Source organism: Electrophorus electricus, chromosome 15 (genome assembly GCF_041902795.1).
Source record: "Electrophorus electricus isolate QZ-2024a chromosome 15, ASM4190279v1, whole genome shotgun sequence".
In the NCBI taxonomy this organism is placed as follows: domain Eukaryota; kingdom Metazoa; phylum Chordata; class Actinopteri; order Gymnotiformes; family Gymnotidae; genus Electrophorus; species Electrophorus electricus.
Genome location: NC_137511.1, coordinates 5,854,243 through 5,871,003, shown reverse-complemented (window position 1 = coordinate 5,871,003; position 16,761 = coordinate 5,854,243). Strand labels below are relative to the sequence as shown.

General features: G+C 46.9%; 1 protein-coding gene across 39 annotated transcripts in view; it reads right to left on the bottom strand.

Annotated features, from left to right (window-relative positions):
* Nucleotides 1-13,265, bottom strand: part of tcf7l2 (transcription factor 7 like 2) — an 82,461-nt gene extending 69,196 nt beyond the window's left edge. For all 39 annotated transcript variants that reach the window (XR_004776844.2, XR_014117313.1, XM_081698184.1 and 36 more), the window contains exons 1-3: nt 12,781-13,265; nt 12,567-12,633; nt 12,268-12,392 (exon numbers count right to left, since the gene is read on the bottom strand). Coding sequence is in view for 37 of the 39 variants with exons in the window: in XM_081698184.1 (XP_081554310.1) it covers nt 12,268-12,392; nt 12,567-12,633; nt 12,781-12,969 (381 nt within the window). In the remaining 2 variants the exon portion in view is untranslated. The remainder of the gene's footprint in view (nt 1-12,267; nt 12,393-12,566; nt 12,634-12,780) is intronic.
* Nucleotides 13,266-16,761: the final 3,496 nt, after the last annotated feature.

The window sequence follows — 16,761 nt, the reverse complement described above, 5'->3', positions numbered from 1 at the left end:
AGTGCTGAAAAAGAGCAGGCTTGTAGTCTCTGGAAAGTGTCCAAGGGCGAGTCGAGGCTCAGGAGTCAAAACGAGAGTGCACGTGAAATCAGAGAGAAAGCAGGAGCCCCCCCCACTCCCCCGTGGCTCTAACCCGCACCCCCGCCCCCCCGCCCTCTCACAGACGCACGGACACGCTGGCTGCACCCAGGGATCACTCGGACTTTGGGTGTCTGCTCTGCCCAACTAAACTCAAGTTAAATAAGCCAGGCTGGCAGGTTCTCTCACATCCACAAGCAAACACACATGCGCAGTCACACACGCACACACACTCACACACATACCTACTACCCCCATGCACTTGTGCTGCACTGTGTTACACGTGCTATCTTTAGTTCTACACTGAAGCACTTCCTCTCACCCCTTCCTCCCCAGAGGGTGGAGGGAACCCAGAGCCCAGCCCCACGCATCCGTCTGCCCACACACACACACCCCAGCAGCCCACCAAAGGTCGCACTTTTAATTACGCAGAAACAGTAATCCCACCAGGCAGATGGCCAACAGGCTGCGGCCCTGCCGCTGCGCGTTCCCGTTGAATCATTACTGGTGCTATTTGCTAAATTATAGCCAGCGCAACCATGACACGGAGTAAGATGCGCTTAAGTGGCTCGCGAGAGCAGGTGTGTCCTCCTGTCCAGCCTGTGTGACAGAGCTCAAGAAGGCATGAAGACACAGAAGAGCATGACAGGCTCTGTGCAGAATATTGTAATCAGTGAGGGCAGGTACCCTCTTTGTCTTTCAAAAAAAAACAACAACTCAAAAACTAAAAAACAAAAACACGCCGGGCTACGTTGGGCGTTTTGAAACCAGCCGGTGTGGTGAACCACGTAACAAGCGCAGTAGAGAAGTGACGAAAGTGTTCTTTTCTTAAAAGAAAGAATGGCTTTGCTGCATGGGCCTTGCTGGGCCCGTGGTTTGTCTTGGGGGAGCATCCCAGGAATCCGCTTCTTCCCGAGTCCCGGCGGCGAGCCCCAGTACGCAGCCCCACCACCAGACCCGCACTCATCCGCCTCCGCTTGCCGGCCGCCGGCTTCCGTCAACAGTTAGCGGTCGTTCCCTCCGTCGCCTCAGGCCGTGGCTCTCCGAGCGTTAAAGTATGCAATCTACCCATCAAGCCCTCCTCGTAAATCACGCTCAGCGACACTGTCTGGGAGAGAACCGCGGGTGCCAGCGTCGGAGCGGGGCCTCCGCTGGCGACTTAAAACGCAGCCCTGTGCGTCGCCCCAATAACCCCAATAGAAACGTTTGGGGCCCCGTCTTCTCCGGCACGCAGCCGGGTCTGATCCGTCACCTGTTGCGTTGCTTGGTGTTAATGGATCTCCGATTGGTGCGCGTCTCTGGCCCCCTGGGTGTCGTGTTCCTCTCGGGGAGGAAGCCTCCGTGCAGCTCCTCTGCCCTACGGACAAGCCATAAATCTGCCCTAACCATCGGAGGACACGCCACCATGCAGCGCTGCACTAACATTGTCCCATTCGCAAAACCCAGGGAGGCAGGAGATGCCGCCCCGCTTTGTCGGGCCAGACAAGCGAGGGCTGGGATCTCCCACAGGCCAGCAGGCCACGGAGCTGCAGGAACTACACCTTTGCCCTCTCTCCCCACAAATTATTTTAGGCCTGTATCGCATTCAAATCCATATAGAATGGCTGCTTAAAACATTTGTTATCCCCTTTTGGGCCCAATAAGACTGCCAGCCACCCCTCGAATGGGAACACTTGCGTCAGGAGGCCCGTCTATCACTGTAAACCGATCTGAGCAGCGCACAGAGGAGTCCAAGCTCTGGTTTTCCTGTCTGTGTGTTCGGGTGAGGAATTCCGCTGCCCTGCAAGCTACTTCCCGCAGTTGTTCTCGTCACGGGACATGGAGACGGAAGGAGGGGACGCCGTTCTAACTACAGGCCAGAAGACAGGCTGAAGACGCAGATCTGGAGAAAGAGGCTGACAGGCTTGGATAAGGAGGGCCTCCCTGGTATGTGGGATTAGAGACAACTTCCTGTGGAAAGTGCGGAGCGGAGAGGAAGGCGGAAGTTGGCCATGTCCATTAGACAGACGGAATGCGAGCGCTCGGAAAATCGCGTTGGAGCGCCGTGGGTCCGAGGGGGGTGGCCGGGGGTGGGGAGGCCTTAGAGCCTTTTTCCGGGTGCTGCTGGGGAGGCCTCGACCGCCCCCCATCACAACACCACACTCCCGGGGCTCAGCCAGCGTGCTGAGCAGGGTGCTGTAACACAACGCCCCCCACACCCGCTGTGCTCACTGTGTTTGCATACTGCTCACCTCATGGAACTGTCAAGTACTACACCAACCAATAAAGTCACAGAGTGTAGGACACAGGGACTTACAGGCCTTGGCAAAACAATAATGTTCCATTGTGGCCAAAGGGAAAAAAAAACCTATGAGACTGTGGGAAAGATAATGCCTTTTTCATCCTATGGAAAATGACAACTTTATCCTGTTGAAAAGAACCTTAAAGCAAAGGCACATGGGAAGTGCTGAGCGAGCGGGGCAGGTGGGCACTGCAGCGGATAATGGAGAGATGTGCGTGCAGGTTGGGACAGCAGACGGCTGCTGATTGGAGACTCTGGGACTGTGTGTGGGGCGTGGGCGGAGTGGGGCGCTCGGTGGGCTTGCTGTCCCAGACGAGCGCCGCCCTCACCGCCTCATTTATGCGGCCACGCCACTCTCCTGCACTCGCTGGATATTTTTGTCATTTCCAAGCTCTGGGTCCATTTGTATCATCCGCTGAAAGAGCAGGAGGAGGATAATGGAGAAATGACAGGGTGGGTCCAAAGGGGACAGCGTTATCTTCACCGGCACAAGCCCTCCCCCTGAACACAACACACACGAGCACACCCATCCATGCTCTTTCCCCCTCTCTCTCTCTCTCTCTCTCTCTCTCACACACACACACACACACACACACACACACGCAGGCACGCGCGCGCGCACTCCCCTTGACTAATGTGCCCCGACACTCGTACATCACCCGCAAATTGGCCAAATGAATTAACCACGGCCCCTGCTTAGCGTTACGCTCTTTAAATGGATTTTCCCTTTCCAGGTCTGCCCAATAATTGCGTTTATCCATCTTGTTGAAGCGTGGTTTACACACTTGCTAACATCATGCCAATCCGGGCTGCATTTTCCGCTCCAGTGGCAGGAGTGGAGGAGATTTGTCATCGGATCACAACAGGTAATTCAAACAACAATTAGTTGATTCCCCCGTATGTCAATGTCTAGCTGCCCTACAGACGCGGTTGCTGTGGCGCGCAGGGGGACTCCTTCTCTCCACTGCTCTGCTCGCTGAGATGAATTGAGCTTAGCCATACTTCAATATCAATCATCCAAACCACTAGGCTCCGGCAAACATCGGTCCGGAGAGTAAATGGGGCCTGCAGCTACAGATCCTGACTTCACAACTTTCAGCACACACACACACACACACACGTACGTTTGTGTGTGTGTGTGTGTGTGTGTGTGTGTGTGTGTGTGTGTGTGTGTATATATATATATTTATTTATTTATACATATGATATATATATATATATATGAGAGCACAAACACGCACACACACGCACGCACTGCTGTTTGGACAGCTCAGAATTCCACAGTGCACCCGCTACCACACGTCTGCTGCGCATGCGCTGGGACAGCCAATGGGAGGCAAGGGGAGCCCGGCTGCGGCCCGGGTTCACATGGACGGCGTCACGCGCTCCACGTTCACCCAACCGATCCCTCACATCAACATCATCATCATCATCATCATCATCGTCATCGTCGTCGTCATCCAAGAAGCATAAAAAATGCTCCCGCAACAAGCCTGTTAGCACAGAGCCCAAATGGCTGAAGGTGGCTTAGCCTCCGACCCGAGATCCCGCCATTAGACGCCACCTGTTATGACAGAGCGGACAACTTATCTTTATGGATATTTGAAAAATGCAAAGCGCGCTGGCCCATAAAGATAGAGGGGCACTAAAAGTCGGAGATAAAGAGAAATGGCGTTCGAAAGGGCAGCCTGGCCAACGCGTCACCACTACTGTCACATGACCTGGCATCCAAAGCCGACGGCCTGAGGTCAGGATCAGGCGCTCTCCCCGTATAAATCACTCACGGACCTTTGCTCGCTCCGGACAAGCTGGGGAGACAGACAAGCGGTCGCTCCAGGCGACGAGACCCCACCCCCTCGCCACAGCGCCGGGCTTCACGTCATCACAGACACCCCAGCGCCACGCGCTGCCTCAGACCCATCCCCTCCTGGGTAACTGATACACTCCCATTCAAATTCACCCTGCCCCCCAAACCCTTCTTGGAGGGCAATTGACAATTCTCTCAGCGCGGGAAGTCGATTCCCTGCGCTTTTGGAATCGACTAAGCTGAGTTTTCACACCACTCTCTAATGAGATGTAGTGAGCGACAGCTGATCCAGGCTTAACCACAGCAGGGATCACCAACCACACGATGCCTTTACGCCCCCGACACCCCCCAACACCATCCGCACATGCAGCACTGGGACGGCGGAGCGTCTGAAGAGCTGGACACTGGCCTATATTGATCACAGTCTGTGGTTTTGATTTTAAACCGCATGCAAGCAAACAACAGAAAAGAGGCTCTCGTCACGTGGTGAGGAAAGTGCGTGTCACATGAAGCGTTATCTATATTGCTTGACCGTCGTTCTGGCTGGGCTGGGACGGGGTGGGATGACTGCATGCGCTGAAGCGATCTCTAAGACTGCAGGTAAAACCCTCATTTCATGTCTGTGACTCAGGACAGATTACCTGTGTGTATGAGGGGGTGTGTGACAGCGGCAAAGCTGCACCAAAAATGGTCAACTGTGTGCAAAACAGAGGTCTGTTTTGTATCTATAAATCTCCAACACTTTCCACTGAGCTATAAAATAATTTTTTATTCATAAAGTCACCTAGGACTGCATTTATCTAGACACTCAGCTCATAAACACATTCATCTACACACACATATATTTGCCCTATACACACACACACACACACACACACACACACACTCACTCTCTCTCTCACACACACACACACACACACACACACACACACACACACTCACTCACTCACTCTCTCTCACACACACACACTCACATACACACACTCACATACACACACTCACTCTCTCTCACACACTCACACACACACACACACACACACACACTCTCTCTCTCTCTCTGGACTCTTGCTCTCGGCTTACCCACCAGCAATTAAAAGTTTAATTAGATGAATAATACCACATAGGCCAAATTTGATCACCTATTACGTTCTCAATTATGTGCTTTACCGATACAAAATGTGTACAAAGTGTGTACAGGTACAGTGGAAATGTGGGGTAAACAGGCAGCTCCAGAATCTCAGTTTGCCATCAGCGTCAGGAATCGTGTACTAGTGACGCCAAATTACCGCTCCCTTATCAAAGAGGAACATTTCACAGGAAAGTTTGGAAGGATGAATAGGACCACATAATCAACAGCAACAGAAGAGGCTGGTCAGAGCTCCTTTGTCTTCCAGCTTACACTACGCGTAATGACACAGCCTAATATACGCCACTTTCCCTCGCTTTTATGCTAAAAAATAGACCGTGCTGGGATTTTATTTGTTGTAGCTTGACGAAGGAAACGATTTCAGTGAAAACAGCAAAACTTCCGTTTCCTATTCTTTAAATGTGACAGTGGCTTGTCATTTTCTCAGCTATTTATACAGAGTGAAATACTGTAGTTCAGTTTACATACAGACACGTATACACACCTGACATTATCTTTGCCGTTTGATAATAAAAGCACTGTGAAACAAGCACATGTTCACACACACACACACAGTACAAACTTAGGCACTTCTATCATTTGTCATAAAAAGGTTAGAAGGCCCGACTGTGTCACCAGCAGAAAGCCTGTTAGTGTGTGTGAGTGTGTGTGTGTGTGTGTGTGCACTTTGGCCCAAGTCTGGCACGTTCCAATCCAAACAAAAGCCCGGCGCAACCGAATTCCAGCGTCACTCCACCCTCTCTGCTGGAGCTCCGCCACTGCAGCTCCGGTGACGCGGCACCAATCAGGAGCGAATGGGCCCCGATTCATGAACGAAGCAGAAAAGCCACACACATGGCTTGTCCATCAAGCAGGGCTATAAACGTGTCGCCTCCCTGCTTGTCTTTTCTTGGTCCTGCTGTGTTTTTTCTCTTTCTTATACCAGCAGATCAATGCATGGCCTCTGGGCTCCATTGTTTAGACATCTAACCAGGAACTGCGCCCGCACTCATTGCCCCAGCATTAGGAGCAATAATGCAGCCTATTCAGGAGGCCTTTGTGCGTGACAATTCCCCCCCCACCCCACTTCGCCCCCAGCTCCCATCCACCACCCACCGCAATCTGCCCTGCCCCTGTCCAAACCACCCCCCACCCCCACGGTCAACCCCCCGTGCCCCCTCCTCTGCGTCACCTCCACGGGCACGCCGGTCACTGCCTTTCCGCTCTCCTTAACCCTCACCCTGCAGGCCAGCCAGCACTGCACACTCAGCCCCTCCCACCACTTAGAAAAACATTCTTAACATTCAGTTTTTTATTATTGTCTCACTCCACTGTCAAACTTCCTCTTGGAGAAATAGAAGATATTTGAAAATTAAATCGCCGCTACTAACTATTTGTAAATAGCTAAATCAAATTTGGTAAGAGCAATAGGATCCCTAATCGTACACCATTCAACGATAAATAATATAAAAGAGAGTTAATTAAACAAAATCATATCTGTTTACTATAGGTGCTGTGTAGTTCTGTTAGTGAAGCAGCTTTAGCTTAGTTTCAGCCACAATTTGTATTCACTTTTCTCAAAATCAATAATTTTCTTGACTTTTGAGAGCTTATGCAACGTTAATTCCCCTGACATTTACAAATACAAAAATACAAAAACAAATACACCAACATTCAGAAACAATCAATCGGCTCTAAAACGGTTGTGAAAATCTCCGCATAAAAAGCAGAGGTATCCCTTTATTCGTCCCACCGCGAAGGAAGACGCCAGCAGTGGGAATTCCAAAATACTACTGGACGTACCTTTTGTCCTCAAAAAAAAAACCCCCAAAAAAAGCGTAACGTGCAAATCCGCACACAGCCATCACGCTGGCAAATCAACACGTGTGCGAAGGAGGTGGCGCACGCGAACACGCAGGTCATGGCACGGGAGGGCCACGCTAATCTGATTTCCATGTTTTTGGGAGCCTCGCGCAGTGTGGGCCAGCAACAGGACTATATTTAACAGATGACAAAAGTTGCATTCCAGATGTACAGTGCAATCTTTGTGCAGAACTTCATGGAAATGAATAGCAGGGGTGGGGAGTCTCCAGCACACAGCTGACAAGCCATTGCTGCTCGAGGAGACCCAGGATTTACAAGCGCCTGGGCTCCCCCGTTCATCAACCAGGGACAGGACCACGGGTGCCGTTTTACAAACACTTTGGAAACAGAAAGGGGGACATTATTTACGACCAGGGCACATTTAATATTCTGGAAAGTTCAGGACGAATTTTAAATATTTCTATCAGGAAGAAAAAAGGAAAAAAGACAATAAGTAAATGATCAGTAATTCCTGTCTGTCAAGCGCGCTCTCTGTACTTAGAAGGGATTTGGTGAGTGGACATTTAGTTACATTTAGTTATTTAGTCATCTAGTTGCGGTGATGAACACATGAAATGCACATATGTGGGGGAAAAGAAAAGTTCTGAAGGATCCACGGCACCGCCAGCAGTTTAAGGAGATACCTGAACCCAAACATGGTAAATATTTACAGTGCCGATCTTTTCCATTCATTCACCAGGCGTTAACAAAACCTTACTGTACACACTCTCTCTCACTCTCTCACTCTCTCACTCACTCACCCCTACATCTGCAATTCATTGACTTTACAATTTACCACATGTCGAGATGGGAGAGGTCGAGACGCCATCTGAATCACGGCACAAATATGCAAGTGATTTATTGTTTTCAAAACCACGGGCCGATTAAGTGCAACTCCACTTTTCCTGAGCGTTACTCCTATTGGCAGAGCGTGAACAATTACAGTTCGGACTAATTAAGCCCTGAGAATGCGCTGTGCGCTGCTAATGTCCCGCAGGCCCCAATTTCAGTTTAATGGTGCCAAACTTTGCTCCCCAACTTAACTCCCTCAAATCCAAAACAGATTGCCCTTTTTTATGGCTGTTTATCAAGCCCAAGCAAAACAGAGACCAGTTCTCTCTCTCTCTCTCTCTCTCTCTCTCTCTCTCTCTCTCATGAATGCAAGCAGGATGAGAGAGACCGGGAGGAGTAGAAGGAAAGAAAGAAAAGACTAGGGGGCAGACAAGAAGGGAGAGATTCGCTTCCGCCATTCTTTGTAAACAAAAGTGATTTGCAAAACAAAAGGATGGCAACCTTCTAAATAAACCGGGAGTGTATTTTGCAAAGAGCAGCACAAAACCTGGGCGCTCGGCTCACTGAGCCCCCTGCGGATAGCAATTAGGAGCCATTAACATGTAAAGCCAATTTGATAAGGTATGAGTCTATCCCCCTAAATCCACATTAAACTATCTCTCTCACCTCACACGACAAGCTATTCAGCACAGCCACAGAACACACATAATCCATACGATATGCTATTGTCGTCTAGGCATTAGTAAAATGGCAAGAAAGATATAACTGCTGTCTATTAAAACTTGCTCACCCGAACCAACACAAAGGAAACGCACACACGTTTTTAACCATAATGAATAAATGAATTTAAAATAGCTTACAATTCACAATGAAACATAATTATAAAAAATCTAATCTTTTTTTAAATTATTTGACCATTGCCATATTGGGGCAAGGCCACTGGCCATGGTCCACCGTGCCAAGCTGGCAGTGGACCCGGCACAGGTCTGCCCTCCTTTTTCTGCACTCCAAACAAACAGACCACGTTGCTCGTTGCAGGTTCTCTTTGTCTCTTTTCTTATTTTATCCCTTTTTTTTTTAAAAACTGCGCATAATTACATGTCGAAACTGGAAACCCCTGCCAAACGTCTGCAGGCCCGGGGAAAAAACGGGGGCCGGGGGTGGCGTCAAATATCTCAGCGTTCAGAAGTGGAGAGGCCGTAAATAAAGGCGGAGAATTTGGGGGTACGCAGCCCTCTGCTGGCGAGGGCTCCACGCCGCGCGGCCCTCGGCCTCTTCGCAGACCTGTTGAGGCGTGACGCTCGGTCGGCGGCCTTCCGCCCGTGCCGGTCGCGAGGCCTCGCCGGCCGGTGTGCGTAGCTGCAGGGAGGAGGGGCTGACGGAGGCCAGGGGAGGGGAGGCCGCGCTGACTCCACAGCTTTGGGTCGAACTGCTCAATGCCAACCCTCCCATCCCTCAGTACGTCGGGACTCTCTCTAGGCCGAGCCGAGCATGGAAGCAAACTCGGAGGTGAGGCGGCAACGGCGAGGGTTCCTCCTCCTCCTCCTCCTCCTCCTCCTCCTCCCCCCAGCGGTGTACTCTGGGGCACCGGCACCAGCGTTTCATCACTATTGCACGAGCAAAATCAGGAGGAATCAGCTGACATCAGACTTAAGAAAAAAAATTCAAAAGGGGTCTTTTTTTTTTTTTTTTTTGGGGTCACATTTCAGGTGTCAACCTCCACACCACAGCCTACCACACCATTTGCTCTGGCTAATCCCTTACATCACCCATCTGATGTGTAAATCTGCCTCGCCTTACAAAAGAGGCTCGATAAGGAGGCCTATTTGTCGGACGGTGAACACAACACCCCAGCATCCTGTTCCAGCTGACTGTAATTTGGTAAAAATAGAGGGTGTGTTCGGGAACGTGGGCTGCGGGGGCTGCACTGGGCGATGCGTGCTCAGCGACACAGAGGAAAACATTCGGTAATAAAGGTCGATCCGCAGCGGCGCCAGCTACGCGTGTGCTCCTTCCTCCGCTTTTGTTAAATAGACGGACAGCTAATCGATGCCCAGGTGAATTATTTATATCAGACTTAAGTAATGCGTTTATGAATACAACGGCTTTCAACTTCAAAGCCGTGTGGGTCGGACAACCCAGGCAACACACAGGTAGCTCATGGGGGGGGGGGGGTATGAGCTAGATGGGGAGAGGGGGTGGGCCGTACTAACGAGACCAGGCCTGGCTGCAGTTACTGGACCACAAGATCAACTATTACATCACTGCTTCACAAACAATAAAGCAATTCACCCAGATGAGCATCAATACAAATATTTAGCAGGGAGGATATTTTAACATAAAACATACGAGGGTGACGCGCAACAACTTTACACAACAATCTGCAGGGAAGGGGAAAAAATGGACTTGCTGGAGGCACGCGAGCGTCCTATAGGCCGCTACCTCCAGCCAGGAAGGCGGCGGCGAAAGGCGCACTCAGAAGAGCTTTTAGATCCCAGCCCTCGGGACATCAGCTGGGTCCTCCGCGCGCCGCACTACATCTAGCCACTGGCTCCGAAAACATCCGCAACACAGAAAAAAACAGCACACGTGTCCACCGGCTCGTCGGTCTCTCTTCCCTGCGACATGTTTTTGAGAAGCAGCCGTCGCGCATACAGGATGCACACACGAAAGCGTGTGTTTCCATACGAACAGGGGCGTATCCGTATGTAATCCGGTTTGCCATTATACTCCCGAGGAGTTCTGGGGGCAAGAAAAACCAAGGAATGGTGGCCTGAACATCCCATCACGTGAAAAGCATATTCAATAAAGGAGAATTTCTGGAAGAGCATGCTGTCAGTGGCCGTGTTAATGACAGACACATTCACAGAGCGCTGAATGAACAAGGCTATGCTTCACTAAAATAAAAACACAATCCAAAATCTTTAAAATACGATTCATGCAACAGTAAAAATTTGAAATTTGTATTTTTTCAAGACAAATACATGCATTCAAATTTCAGCGTAAAGACTAAACAGGGATTTTAATAAAAGCAACATATTTTTTTTCAGCACCAAAGCGGCTTGTCAGTTTTATGTCTGCAATTTGTCTGAACCTTGTAACGTTAAAAGGGTAGGAGCAAAGCCTGGCAATTAGTAATAATATAAATAACAACTGTGGATTAAAAAAATACCCTGTTACTAAGTAATACTAATGTCCTTTGAGACAACAAAGTGTCCTGGGAAAATTTGGAGAACTGCATAATTATATCAACACTGAGCTTCAAGGGGAAAAGACAACTATAAGAAACGGATCTATTTAAATACTCTCTAAATTACAAATACAGATCAAGTTTATTTACCTTTTTTTCTTTTATCATGAAAGGTCAATCATGTCATACAAATTGTCATCACTTCAAAGATAAATGTTTTATGCCGTGTGCATATTTTATGCAAATATTTAGTCACTTAAAATCTGTAAACGTTTTCTCAAACTGCTGCTGAATATTTCACTTGGTTCATGTTTAAAGACTATAATGTTATGCATACATTCTGACAGTCTCAAATTCACTGACTTGACGACTGCTAATTACCATTTTACAGTGCTCAAAAAAATGTTCTTAGGATGAGCTGTCGGTATCTGCCTTAGTGCTTCCATTCAATAGGGAACCACTATTTTAATTTGATCTGTTAATAGATTAATTAATTATTTTTTCTGCTAACACACATTTCGACATTATGTTAAGATACACAAGTGAACATATTTGTTAAGACACTGCCATCCTAATTACAGGAAGCCTGAACCACACAATTCTGTACAACAACAGCAGCAGAAGCAACAACAACAATAATAACAATAACAATAATAATAATAATAATAACAAATAATAATATCATAATAACAACAATCAAAATAATAGTAATAATAATCGCTGAACACAATCAGAAATATTAAATGCTAAATCTTGCCTCAAGCAAGACACAGGCTCATTCTGCACGCGAGTCTAAAAATCTAAATGAAAAGCGACCTCGTCCCACAACAGCCCTGGCTAAATACAACCCGCGCATTTGTGTGCTTTTATTTCCAATACTGGGACTGTGTTTCTTGAGCGCCTTAATGGCCAGCAGCGCTCCTCCGCGTAGCCGCAGCGCCTCTGCGGCGCACAGCCCGGGCTGCCCCCATGCCAGGGCACGGCAGCCGAACCAGGCTGGAAGTTGCGCAACTTCGCTTCTGTATTTACCAGCCAAGTCGCCAGACAGGACGCCTTTTCCTGTAACCCGTAAATTGCGCGTCGAGTGTGCCCGCTTATGTGTACAGAGAGGTGGAAATAAACCCACTTACTGTGCGTGCCGTGGGAGAGAGCGATCCGTTCGGGAGGTACGGGCTTGTGAGGTCGGGGATCATTATAAATGGATAGCCCGGGTACGGTGGGCCCTTGAACAGCCCTCCATCTTGCCTTTTCGCAGCTAACATGGCGGGGGGAAAAGAAGAAAACTTTTTTAGGCACCTTCAAAAAAACTTTTTTTGTGTGTGCATTTTAAAAGTAATGGGGCTACGTCGTCGGCACGCTTGTGTCGTTCACTAACGTAAAAGTCCAAAAAGACGGGATATTTTTTTTTTTACAGAAAACAGCAACTCACCCTCCTCTAAACTTTCTCTTGTTTTGTCCCTGAAACTTTCAGATCTAGGCGGAGGCCGTCTTTCCGCCTTGAAATGCAACGAGACACGGATTGCAGTTCAGAAACACAGCGGGGTCGTTCGCTACTTATTAACGTGGTGCCACCGAACATATCGCGCAAAGTGTAAGTTAAACTTGCTTAATGGACGGTCCACTCGCGAATATTTGTCACTTACCTCGGAGTCCGAAGAGCTGTTTTGATTCGTCTCCGATTCGTTTACGAGAGAAGATTTGACATCTGCTAAATCCCTTTCTGCAGAGGAGTTCTCCGAAATTTTTTCCTCCTGCTCTCCTTCGTCTTTGAAGGAGATCATTTCATCGTTCGCACCCAAATCGTCCCCTCCACCGCCGTTGAGCTGCGGCATTTTCCCGAGCAATTTTGGGGGGCAAAACACAAAAGTTTTAAACCCTTGATCTCTGTGATCCCGAATCCGAGTTTAAGTTTAGGGTCTGCACTGGCGTTTCCCAAGGACTGGCGGTTAGTACAAACTAAAAAAGAAGGGAATCTTGGCAGAAAAAGGAGCCGGAGATGGAGCCGAGCCGCTCGGATTGAGTGAGTTGAAGTTGGTCGGAGTGGTTTTCAGTTCAAAGGCGGCGCTGATTGACAGATAGAGAGGGATGGAAATAGAGAGAGTCTGGATTCGGGATTATTGACAGGGAGAAACACACAAGAAACTAATGAGATTCAAACAGGGAGGGACTTGAAGTGACGTTTTCATAAATAGAGAGGGGCAGGAAAGTATTGGGGAGAAGAAAAAAAAAGGCTTGAGGAAACCGGCAGACGAGAGAGCAGTTTGAAAAGCGAGGAAGGAAAAGACAGCTTTGGTGGAGAAGGACAGTTAAGCGAGTCGCCCCTGTTTGCTTTTGTGCTGGAATGGCCAAACAGGGGGGAGACGGATCAACTCGGAGCAACTTGGACAATCTGTAATATGCATGGGCGGGCTCCCCACGCAAGTGAATTCGCTTCCTCATTTTCTGTAGTTTCGGTGGTAAAGTGAAATTACCACACTCGGTGGTTGCGATTATATTGGCCAAAAAAAAAAAAACCCAGGCTGTCCCGGTTTAGTATAAAGCTAGCGATAACCTAATTGTGCAAACATATTTATGAAATCTTAGAAAGATACACGCATATCGACGACAACAACAACAACAACAACAATAATAATAATAATAGCTTTTTAAGAAAAAAAAGGTTACAAATAAATAACGCAGTAAAAGACCTGGCACTATATAATTAACAAGCACACATTTATATTTATATATATATATATATATATATATATATATATATATATATATATGTGTGTGTGTGTGTATATATATATATATATATATATATATATATATATATATATATATATATATATATATATATACACACACACACACACACACTCGTGTGTGTATGTGTGTAGGATAAACAGCAGCTTCAGGCTGAAACCAATTTATCTGCAGGCATTTAGTCTGATCTCTCAAAGAAGCACAGCTCGGCAAAGACCGTGCGTGTGTGCATGCATGGTCCTACTGTGTGCTGTAGTCCATAGTGTCTGATGAGAAGGCATGCTATGCACAGCTGGGCTAATGAGGCCAGGCAGCATTGAGAACAACCTGTATTTATGTGTACTGGAAATGTAAAAATAAACATTCCAATATGTTTGTGTGTACATGGCCAGCGTCGATTTGTTGTAAACATAGATTTTTAATTTATCACCAGTGTTTATATTGTCAAAATTACAGAGTTTATAAAAATCAATGGATTTGTAAGCAATTTAACAATTGAAATCCTTTAACAATGATTTCAGCTTCATGCCCATGACAAACCCCACCCATTTCCTGAGGCTCCCTGATCACCGTTGTCTTTTGTGAACATAAAGGATTCTGCCAACACAGCACTCATTCCCTTCAACAGCCTGAGCTCACTCAAACAGAGCACCTTTGCCCAATTTGCTCCGAAGCGAATATTCAACAGCACCACATGGAGCAATCCAGGTCATGTGGGCATCAGAGGACGTAAAGCCTTGATCAGCTCCCGCAGGCTTCGGAGCCGATCGGCCCTCCCAGTCCCGCTCTTTGTACTGCGCTGTGCAGTGAGCACACAGCAGCAGCTCGTATCAGCCTACAGAAGTGGAACTGCTTAAGTGGTAATAAATGTGATATTATTCAGCTAGCTGTTGCATCACAACCGTGCCCCATGTTGTGATTCACATTCACGTTATTTGTACTGTACTGGGATTTCTGACAACCATCAGAAATACCTTTAATTACAACAAATGAAATGCAATAAATGGACTTTTTGTTAATCATTGGGTATAAAATAGTGTGTGTAAAATAAATGAGTACACTATACAGTATTTAGATATGTAGAAAAGCTTTTTTAATGCATGTATGACAAAGCTTATGTAGATAAGCTTTGTAACGCAGATTTATGCTTTATTTAACTTAAGACTTATGCTTTTTCTCGAAAAGAAAATCTACTGAAAGAACAAACATTATTGCGCAACTTTGAATAATAGGACACATAGTTAAGAGCTTAGTCCTCCACATGTGTAGTCAGCAGCAGTAAGATGCTCTATTGCTTCCTATCCCAGGAATCTGTAGTCTGCAGATACCAGACCAAAGTAGCTGAGCACCCAGCCAGCCTCTACCTGGATCGCCTCTACAGGTTACAGAGAGTTCACTTAGATTGGATGTGTTGTGCCAGCACTGCAAAGTCAAACCTTACGCTTTTAGTTCTGCTAGATCTAAACGTAATTTAAACCCATCTCACCGGTTAAAAGCACAGTTAAACTGCCTTCCTGAATCGAATATGTTATCACCTTGGTCCAGCAGAAGCTACGAATTAAAACCTTTTTTTTTTAAATGTTTTACTTCAGGGAATCAGTCACTTCAACTTTTATTTCAGCACGTGCTTGTTTGTATGCAAACAGTCCTGTGATGAATATGACAGTACCTGCTGAGATTCAGGTTGCTAGTCTCTTGCAGGAGGGAAGCATAAATCAAGCTTGTGTTCAAACAGTTAATTACCCATCATGCCTGCATGTTCCCATATTGCCTCAAATGGCTCTGTTCTGAATTAGCATATTATGGGTTCTGTTAATGGTCTTCCTGTTTGTTTTCATAGTAACAATATGTGCCTTTTAGGGGGCTGTTTAACACTAACTACAGCCTGATTTATGCCAGATACCCTTTAAGCTAGAGAAATACAACAATATAAAGTTTTCCAGTTTTTAAAAGTGGAACTTGGCATTTAACCTTTTCACATGTAGTCAGCTGCAAATTTCCCTATTGTAAGCAAGGCTCCGCTAACCATTTTAGCATTTTTCCCCAAGAAGAGTTCAGATCAAATTTATTTCATGAACAATGATTTTTATAACCACAGTGAATGTGGTTTTAATAGGTCTTTACATTGTGTGTATAGGGCAATAATGGAGGGAATATTTATAGCTTTATATAGTTATGCAAAACTCCTTTTATGATGTGTGTTAAAAGCAAATGCAAAAAGAAGAAAACCAATTTAATTACATTCATTCATTCATTCATTCATTTACTGCATTTTTACAAAACTAGACACAATGGGACAGTTTTATTTTGATGGCTTGTTTCTCAGTAAATAACTTCTGGACAATGTTGTTCAAATGAGTAATACACTCTGTTTCTGCCCTGCAATGCAGCCACGCTTTCAACAGCGTCCGTCTGATAACTGACCTCAGTTGAATATTCAGAAATCTGGAGCTTTTTAAAACCAGAACAGTTAAATGGTCACATAATAAATGCCACATCAAACTTCACATTAATGACGTTGAAAGGAGATTTCATGCGTGAGACTGCATGTCTTACGCGGACACAACGTTGCATCGTGTTTCTATTTTGGCGTGGCTGTTATGCTGGGGGCTCATCACCACTACAGACACTAGGACCAGCCGAGCCTGCGCGTCTCACCCCTGCAGTGCGTCCAACCCCGCACGGTGGGAAACATGCGAGACAGAGCAGTACAGCTGCCTCTGCTGTCCAAAACAAACAGTGCACTTTTTCAGACATGGATGTGATGGTCATTAATCAAAGGGAGTTTAGCCATGAGCACTGTAAACATGTAGCCACCTGAGCTACTGCATCCTAACTTGTGTGTGTGTGTGTGTGTGTGTGTGTGCTCCTGGACT